The 10608-nt window shown below is 25.4% G+C and overlaps 1 protein-coding gene across 1 annotated transcript; it reads right to left on the reverse strand.

Annotated features, from left to right (window-relative positions):
- Window positions 1-771: 771 nt before the first annotated feature.
- LOC124915356 (NAC domain-containing protein 6-like) lies at window positions 772-1949 on the reverse strand. The gene is made up of 3 exons (XM_047456056.1): window positions 1728-1949; window positions 1376-1650; window positions 772-1305 (listed from the first exon to the last, which is right to left on the reverse strand). Exons 1-3 carry the CDS (start codon window positions 1912-1914, stop codon window positions 892-894), a joined length of 876 nt encoding a protein of 291 aa, XP_047312012.1. The 5' UTR covers window positions 1915-1949; the 3' UTR covers window positions 772-891.
- Between the last annotated feature and the right edge of the window lie 8659 nt (window positions 1950-10608).

Raw genomic sequence — 10608 nt, forward strand, 5'->3', positions numbered from 1 at the left:
AAAATGAATACAACATTTATTTTAAATTATATAATTTTTTTTTACTCCTCAAAATTAATTATTATTTCGGTATATGTCGATACATACATTTACATAAACAATAATTACTCTACTTTTTTGATATACTTAAAAAATCAATATTTTAATATTTTACGGTATGATATTTTCGATATAATGATAATTTCGGTAATTTTTTCACCCCTAGATTAGATGGTGAATGAAATAAATTTTTATTATAATTTTTTTAATAACCCAATCAAACAAGCTCAAGTTTAAAATTTGGATACTTAAGCCTTGTTCGGTTATAGGTTTTTTTAAAAACTAAGAGAGAGAAAAAAATGGATGAAGTGATTGATTGAAAAAATGATTTAATAAAAATTAAATTAAAAACTTGAAGAGAAGAAAGCTTTATTATAGTATTATTTTGTGGTGCCCATTAGGAGAGGAGTAGCTATGTTATTTGTCACTTAAATTAAAAAAGCAAACATACTGTAGGCTATAGTTCGATAGTGATTTTTTTTAGATAATTAAAAAAAATCATGATGGGTATTTGGATATTAATCTATAATGATAAAATATTTATTTTTAAATAGAGGGTAATTTAATTAATGAATTAAATAATGTAATATTAGATAAAAAGAAAAGAAAAAGTGAAATGATAATAATTGATTAGACTGTGATTATTTAATTATTTAAAAGAATCCCAAGAGAACAAGTCTAAATGAAGCATACAAACTTACAAATCTAAATGAAGCATACAAACTTTTGATAGATGTAACAAAATAAAATACAATTATGATATACTATATTACATAACAGCAAAAGAAAAATTGGGAGTTAAATATATATAATCCCGATGATGACTATGATTCAAAATTAAGGTTTGGTTGTTCAGAAGTTGATGATATTAGCATAAGGACTCCAATTTCCCAACCAGGGGCTTCTCAATTGGTTCCAAAATGGGTCCATCATAAGATCCATGTTATACTGTGGCACTTCCAGCTCTGGAATTACTAACTCATCCACAATCAACCCCTCTGTTCTTCTCGATGATGGTGAATTACAAGAACATACACTATTACTCATCATGATATCCTCTGTTTTCAGAAACAAAGCATCACCGACCACGGTGCCCGTAGCAGTTACCAAAAAGTCTTGATCTTGTTGTGGTGGTGGTGGCTGAGGTCGTGGTTGTGGTTGTGGTTGTGGAACATGCATGGTTGTGGTTGTGGTCATCGCTGCCCTTTGCTCAAGAATCTTCATGGATGTGGCTTTTCTGTATATTTTGCATAGAACTATGTCTTCCTGCAATTACTAATTTGTATCAGAATTCAGAAATGAATTATTGGGAATTAATAATGAATAATAAACCTACCTCAACAGGGGAAGAGTAATGATGTGGAGGAAGACGATACTCATTCATGACCCAATCTGTCTTGGTTCCTCTTGGAGCTCTTCCTCTGTAGAAAACCAATGTCTTTCTTAGACCAAATACAGTTTTGGGATCAGAAGGACATCGAATTTGCCGGTCGGATCCTGTTGCTTTCCAGAAACCCTTCTCGGTTGTCCTGTTTGGCCTTCCACCGTGCCCATGTTTCTTATCTCTTGCCACAAAAAAGTACCATTCTCTTTCCCCAATCCTTGCCAAACCTGCAACCACCATTGTTTGATCAGTTAACTAATTAACACATGATTATGAATATATGATTATGATGGATTGTACATACCTGGCAAATCCCAGGGTTCGTGATGATAAATGTTGAGGAAGGCGATTATGTTGAAGCTTTTCTTGCCGGAGACAACTTTTCTGAGGTAATGATTAAGAAGTTCTTCTTCAGTTGGGTGGAACCTAAACCCTGGTAGTTCTAGCTTTTTTTCATTTATTGTAACCATGCTATTTTCAATGTTCTCCATTTTTTACTCTCTTTTTTCTTTCTTTCTTTCTTTCTTTCTTTACCTCTTTAATAAACCAACCAACTCATTTATAAAGAATCCATGGCCATGGCCCATGACTTAAAAAAAGACTGGAATAAGAAAAGAATGAAAAAAAAATAATAAAAATAAACTATTTTCAGTCATACATTTACAAGACTAGAATGTCTAGTCTATTTCCTTGTCAAAAAAAAAAAAAATCCTATTAGTCATAGCAGATGGGGTGGGGTTCACACGGTTCACTGACCAAGACGAATCAGGAGCTTGTTTGAACTTGTTTTTAGTTTTATCTGAATTTTAAATAAAATCTTTGTTTGATTTAAAAAAAATTTTAAACTAGTTTTATAATTTTAGTAATAGATAAGATTGAAATATGAAGGAAAAGATATTAAATAAATAATATTTTAATTGATAAAACAAATAATTAAATAAATAAAATTGAAAAAAAGAAATATTAAATCTAAATAAAATATCAAATAACCTACTATCAATTATTTATTAAATAGAATATTTTTTTTCTTATTTTTATAACCCTAGTAAAATAAATAAATATTTTGATTTATTCAAATAATTCACTTTAAATCAAACAATATTTATTTAAAGATCTAAAAAAACAAAGTGGCCATTATTCATGGTTATAAAAACTGTTAAACTTGAGAAAATTATTTTATGGGATAGTTTTATGAGTGTTTATAAGCTTATTTCACTTTTTATTTTTATTCTCTTCTTTATGTTCTCTTGTTTATTTTTTCTTCTTTCTATTTTCTTTTTTTTCTTCGTAATCTTTTATTTTAATTATATATATTTATTAAATTAATTAATTATTATAATATCATATATTTTATTTTAATATAAATAAAAAATATTATATATATATATCTAATATTTAAAAATATATTTTTTACTTAAAATTTTAAATGATGTAATTGATGAGAAATATAAGATAAAATTATAAATTATTTAAAATTAATATTAAATCACTTAAAATTAATTAGGATTTAAATAAAAATATATAAATTTTATTTGGGATGTCTAATAAGTTTTATATATATATATATATATATATATATATATATATATATATATATATATATATATATATATATATATATATATATATATATATATATATATATATATATATATATATAATATTTTACTATTTTTTTGTGAATAATTTAAATTATATTATTGATGAAATAATGTATAATTGAATAATAAATTATTTATAAATATATATATATATATATATTATTACAAATAAACATATAAACACATCCAACTAATTTATACTATTAAACATTCATGAATATTTAAAATATAAGTTGAATCAAACTAACCTGTAAATTGTTACTTTTGACCAATTCTCCTTGCACATTAAAAAAAAAAAACACAATGATTTGAAAGAAAGTTGTCACGACATAGAATTTCTAAACAGCTACTTGTACTAAGCAATTGGGTACAATGAAGTGGAGCGACAATTAAGGAATCAATTCACAAATGGCCAGATGTCACAAATTAATTTAATTTTATTGAAAACTATATTGATAATATATATATATATATATATATTTTTTTTAAAAATCTTAGTTTAATTTCATTACAAAACTCAAAAATAAATAAGAGAATAGTTTGAGAGTTAAATCAAACCTAGACAAACTCTAGATTTGACAAAAAAACAAACAACAAACCGGAATTATAACAAACAAAAAAACGATTTAATAATTATTATAGGAGAGATATTCTATTTTTGGTTTAAGCTCCAATTTTCTTAATTCTTCTCTAAATATGAATTAGTGCATTGCCGTATGTAACTACATTTACCCAGACTTTTTCCAGTGATTTGCACATTGTACCATAAGTTTTTACATTTCTTTCCCACCATACATTGTATAGTTGTGCTTCATCAAAATATTTCAATAAATTTGCATAGAAGTTGTCTTTCTTCCCTTTCATCGTTATTATTTCTTTGATTATGAGAATAGTTTTAATATTTATGTTGTTGATAACAAATTCTTTTCTCTCTATTTAATAAAAATGTTTCATCCTTTTCTTTTTCTAAAAAAATAACTTTCATTAATTCAGGGACCAAAATCTACATAGGTAACAAAATTAGGGGGCATTTATGCATTTGTTCCTTTAATAGTTTGTCAAGAATCAATGTTGAGAATTTTCCTAAATGGTCCCCGGAATTGGGTCAATAAGAAACTTAGACCCTTTCAATATTATACCAAATTCAAGACAACATTCTGTTTTTTAGTCTTAAAAGAGTGGGTAATTTCCACAGTGATGTCACGCCGAAGACGCATGTATGTTAAACAAAATATCTAATTTTATTTTTTTAATAATGATCACTGTATAAAAATTCATAACATGAACCCTATAAAAATTAACAAAATAAAATAATACAAAATTAATGGAGCCTATGTAGATTGAGGTAAGGAACATTTATGAATGTAATCGATTAGCCTCCAAATCAATGAGAAACCTAAAATTTTTAACTGGTTGGATTTGAAAAAAAATTATGGTTGATTTAAAATAATACTAATAAAATTTTGAAAATAATAAGTATATAAAAGATAAATGTTATCATTTTTGTAATAATTAGATAAAAAATAATAAGTTATATTACAATTTTAAAAAAAATTAAAGATAATGTCATGTCTAGTTTCTACCGTAAAAAAAAAAAATATATATATATATATATATATATATATATATATATTTTGGGTAGACTTTAGCCCACCCGAACTCTACATAAATTTATCTCTACTCCAAAGTAAAAACAAATATAAATTAATAAATTTTCTAAAGTTGTTTCTTCATCATTATTTACTCAATTACAATAAGTTATATTACAATTTAAAAAAAAATAAAGATAATATCATATGTCTAGTTTCTAATGTAAAAAAAAAAAATATATATATATATAGAAAGTTCTACATAAATTTATCCTACACCAAAGTAAAAACAAATATAAATTAATAAATTTTCTAAAGTTGTTTCTTCATCATTATTTACTCAATTATGTATTTTCTCTCACTCAATGATTTATATATATATATTTATATATGTGGTCTATGGTCTATGATTAATTATTATTATTATATATAACACAAATTGCAGTACTATAGTGTAATATTCTTTTTTTCATCACTTAAAATTTAGTTGGTGTTGTATTTTATTTGATGTAACATTTTATTTAGTCGGGTTTATTTTTTTTCTCGAATTTTTGTGATTCGAATAATTCTCTCAATTTTTGGTGGATCGTTTGTTGTCTATATTATATGATGTGTTGGTGATGCTTTCTCGAGTTCGTGAACGTCTCCTTTTTAACAGCAAATGAGACGAAATTATCAAATTTGGAATTGTTTTTCATGTTTTTAGTAATGAGTTATTTGATTTAATCTTTAATTTGTAGACATTCTTACAATTATCCTCCCATAAGTTGTACGAGTTTCTTATTATTTCGATCATATATATGTAGATGATTAATTATCATTTAAAATAATCTTTTCCGGTGTTACTTATCCACCCTCGGTTAAGGATAATTTCAATTGCCGATCAAAATAATTTGTAGAGATTTTTTTGATACCGTTTAATTGGTTTATTCAGCTTGTTCTACTTCAACTATCATCGTTTATGAACTCAAATAAGTTCGTTCTTGGAGTTAACCATTAACAAATTGTATGATTGATGGATCTTGTCGATTGAAATTTTTAATTTTGTAAATTGTTATTAAAATTATTATCAATATCATTCATGTTTGTAGGTTTTATTTTGTATAATTAATGAATAATAAAAAATAAAAAATATATATAATAACATACTAGCCATTTTTTGGGTTATATTTTTAAATAATTTCAATTTAATCCAATATTATTAAAAAATAAATTCAGTTTACTAAATTAATTAACCAAAATAATAAAATACTTTTCGTTTTTGTAAATTTATTGTATTATTATTATATATCACTACTTGTTAAATTATTTTACGAACAAAAAATATTTTTAAAATTTATACAGGCCTACTTAGAAAATGGTACATGATTATTTGGAAATATTGCCTTTTTGAGGAGTAGAAAGTGATTGATTTAGATACACATTTAATTAACATTTAAAAATAGCATATTAAGAGTTAAAAATGTGAACATCTAACCGATAATTAAACTTATTCAAGTTTAAAATGTTTAAATATTATGTTATATATATATATATATATATATAATTAAAAAAGTTATTGTTACCATCACAATATTAAGTAAGTATTATAACTTTATTTTTTAATTTAATAAGTTTTTTTAGTAAGAATCTAAAACAAATTAGATGGTTGTAAGTGTGAAAAAATTTCAAGAAACTTGTTCTCTTAAATATATATATAAATTATATGTACATTTATTATGTTTTAAATATAAGTAAATAATTATTCCTAATTATGGGGGAGTTGACTTGAGGTCAACCCTTAATTAATACAAAGTCTCTTCTCTTGACTTCTTCTTCTTCTTTTTCCACCACTAATTTCCTTTTTTTCAATTATGTCTTCATATGTGCCAATTTCATGACTTTGAACTTTGATCAATGTCTCCACTCCTACATCATTCTGTTTTATTATTATTATTATTATTATCAAATAAGTTTAATTCCTTGATCATGAAGAAACAAGGATAAGGGGAATATATATAACTGATTTCTTTGCCTTGTAAAATCCTGCAAGAAAGACATAAAATTAAACTCACCACTTATAAATAAAAAGGTTTTGATCGATCGAGATCTTCCATCCAAAAATTCAAATCTTCAACATAAAAACATTCAACAACCTTAAATTTAATGTAGTTAATTAACCACAGAAAACATTGTTTTAAGGCTAACTATCAACAACCAGGAAACTTAATTAGTAAGGAAACAGTACCTAGATCTGGAGGAATGATTTAAAATCAATAAAAAAATTATTAAATGTTCGAATATATATATAATTAAGTTATGCAAAATATTATTCAATCTACATCAGCATCCCGATGAGATACTTTAAAAAAATCTAAATAAATGTATCGATATTTTTCATTCAAAATCTCCCTCCAGCTCCAGGTGTTTAAGTGTTTTCAAAAACATGTTAGACAAATTATATATAAAATAACCATAGTAGTCAAGCAAATGTATATTAGAGTATGACTATATATTTCTTTCTCAAATTAGATGTATATATGGACGATTGTTTGATTTTTCATTGAAAGATTTTGGATTATATTTTCATTCTTGTATTTGAAAGAAATAGTTTTTCTCACTTCTATTCATATCTCATTTTATACTATTTCTCAACACTTCTGCCCAATAAGCCTCGAGAAAATTTATGTTATATCACATGCCAACATTTACGGTCGATGAACAAGTGAAAATATAGGTCATATTAGGTAAGAAAATGGGGCAGCACAAAGTAAGTCCAAAATATACAAAAATATAGTTTATATTACGGAGATCATACATTATATTAATACAATATATATTAACAATCAAGGTACAATAAATTAAGAATTTTAGGTCTAATTTTGGTCTTTGGTCCTGGTCCATGTCGAGGTCAGGGTAAACAACTTTGAATAAAGGTTTATGATAAAAGAAATTATTGAACTAGTTTAACAGTTTTTTTATTCACTTGTTCAATTAATCCTAAGGGAAAAAATTGATGAAATAATCCCTAATAATTGCTTTAATTGCACAAATAACTAGCGCTTAATAAAAATTGCGCAAATAATCACTTTTTATTTTTCGGACAAAAATACTCCGTCGCGTAATGCGACGCAGCGTTGCGTTACGCGACGGGCGACGAGAGTATTTTTGTCCGAAAAATAGAAAGTGATAATTTACTCAATTTTTATTAGGCGCGGCCACATTTAAGTCAATTATTAAGGTCATTTCATCAAATCTCTCTCCTAAGGCCAAGAACAAAAATATAATTCATTTTTTTTAATAAATATTGGTTTATTTAAAGAATTTTTGATGGGTAGTAATTTTGAGAAGGTGTATATTTTTTTTAATTAAATAATTAAAAAGTATTAATATATATTGATAAAATAATTTTATTTTTATAATAGAAAATATATTCGTATTTTAATTAATGAATTGAGTGGATAAAATATGTTGATTGTTGGTTGAATTTTTGTAATAAACCCAAACCGTGCCACCTCTAAATAAATTTTGTTAAAGAAAATGTCATCTTATTTGTCGCCTCCTTAATTAATCCAAAATAATGAAAAATCAAAAAGAAAAACACTATATATTTAAGTAATTATTTGCTTTTAACTAGAACAACGTTGGTTCAAGGATAAACTTATGTTATAAAAGTGTCTTGTGAATTGTGATGAATGCATACTATGCTAATAAACTTTTTTTTTGGAGTTGAATACCCTTTATAATGATGGATCAATGCATACTATCTAATTAGTAGTCATGTGGACATTTAGATACTTGTTAGTATTAGAATATTTGTAACATACAGTTTGTTATGTCTAATATTTAAATATTTTAACAACCTTTAGCCCCCAAAATGATTAATACATATAATTATTATTTTATAGTCAAAGCACAATAGGTGACTATACATAATAAGTTCATTGTATTTATTGTTTATATTTGAAAGGACATATGTGTTGTCAAATGGATATTAGTTGATGCATGAAACAATACTCCTTACAAATTCATGAATCATAGTAACACTTTTAGAGCATGTTTGTTTCCAACATTTTGGAGCAACTTATTGTTTAATTTGTTCAACTACACCCCCACATTTGTCTCGTGATCATACACTAAATATGTTGATTAGAGAAGTTTATTTTTTTTTAAATAATTATATATATAAAATATAAAAATAAAAGGATGAACAATAAAAGAAGAAAATATACACATTTTGAATGAAATTAATTATAAATTGAACACTATCCATATTCTTAGTATCCATGTATTATTGGATATTCAATTAATTATATTATTATAAAAAATGTATATTTATGTCCTCAAAATTATGGATTTAAGTCTTCAGTACTTGTTACATAGAATATATTATTTTTTTATAAGTAATTAATTCTAATTAAATTAAATAATGACTTACATATATATAACATTAATTTATAAATAATATAAAATAACATCTAAAATTAAAAAAGAAACCTAGATGTTAAATAGTAAAAAATTGTAAAGACTAAAATTATAATGAAGATGGTCCAATTATAAAAATGTGGTATACAACTAAAAGACATATTAAACATGGACAGGACGTTTTGTTAAATGAGTTCCCGGGCAGGGAAGAGAACGAAAATGGACTGCGAATGGTAGTCGTGGTAGGTTCGAGGATCTGGAGCTGCGGAGCGAACTCTTATTGAGTTTTGCATTTCCTCTGGTGGCCTAGCAGCACCCCCTCGATCCATCGTACTGGAGCGATTCGAGCATTGGCCCTCGAGTGTTTTGTTTTTTTCGATCTTTAAAAACATATTTTTTTTGAAAATAAAAATGTATTAAACGAGTAAAAAAATGTGTTAAACGAGACAACATGTTAAGTTGATCAAAAACATGTTTAACAGAATATAACAAGTCAAATATTTGTTAAAAACGTGTTAATCAAGACAAAAATATGTTAAATTGGTCAAATACGTGTTAAACAAAATAAGTAGGTCAAATATTTGTTAAACGTGTTTAAAATGGGTTAATCGAAACAAAAATGTGTTAAATCGGTAAAAACATGATAAATGAATCAAATATGTGTTAGACGGAACAAAAAAAATAAAAAATAAAAATAGTTTGAGTTACTCAATTCATACATACTCAATCCATCTTAGTGAATATGGATTAAATAAATTTAATTTGAGTTAAATATAAATTAGATAATAAATGTTGGTTGAGTTTACCCATTTACTCATCTGTTACCCTGTCCATTAAAAAGATCAATTACAAAACCATCTTGTTAAAAAAAAAAAATCAATATCCAACAACATTAACTCATATGCTGCTAAACACAATAATTCAAATATGAATGATAGAAAACAAAAACGAGACACGTCCTAATGTTTGAAAAGTCATCGGAGCAATGTGAATTACATTTAAAATGAAGAAAAATAAACATTATAAGAATATATAGTGTACAATTATTATTATTATTATTATTATTATTATTATTATATATATATATAAAAATAAATAAATAAAAGTATGGAATTCTTTATGCTTAATTTTGCAAAATAAAAACATGTAGAGAGATCTGTGATCTATGATTTGGGTAAAATATTTGGTTAGGTTTGGTGCACCAATAATTGCACACATAAATGTAAAGTAGCTAGAGCGGGGGTGATACGTGGGAAATTATGTTCATATTATTGTTCCAAAATCAACGGTGATTAACTAACCCATCAAATCCGGATCCCGATAACTATAAGATCAACGGTGGTCATACTTGCACACTCATCAATAATGTTGTTTTTTAATCTTGTTCTTTCTTAAAGTGAACCTGTCTCTCTGTCTCTATAAAGTGGTCCAAATTTGTTAGGAAACTTAAACCCGACCTTTTCCTCCTCGTGTCTATCCATAAGGAAGACCACTTGGCGCCATACGTGACAACTCATCATCATCATCATACCATGCTTATTATTAAAATCATTAAATTTATGGCTGCCTGTCCCATATTATTGGACAAACC

Source organism: Impatiens glandulifera, chromosome 9 (genome assembly GCF_907164915.1).
Source record: "Impatiens glandulifera chromosome 9, dImpGla2.1, whole genome shotgun sequence".
Classification (NCBI taxonomy): Eukaryota; Viridiplantae; Streptophyta; class Magnoliopsida; order Ericales; family Balsaminaceae; genus Impatiens; species Impatiens glandulifera.

Coding starts and splice junctions, on each gene's coding strand:
- LOC124915356 (XM_047456056.1), bottom strand. CDS start 1,914: ATGGAGAACATTGAAAATAGCATGGTTACAATAAATGAAAAAAAGCTA. Junction 1,651..1,727: donor CGAACCCTGGGATTTGCCAG/GTATGTACAATC, acceptor TGGTGGTTGCAG/GTTTGGCAAGGATTGGGGAA. Junction 1,306..1,375: donor ATTACTCTTCCCCTGTTGAG/GTAGGTTTATTA, acceptor TAGTAATTGCAG/GAAGACATAGTTCTATGCAA.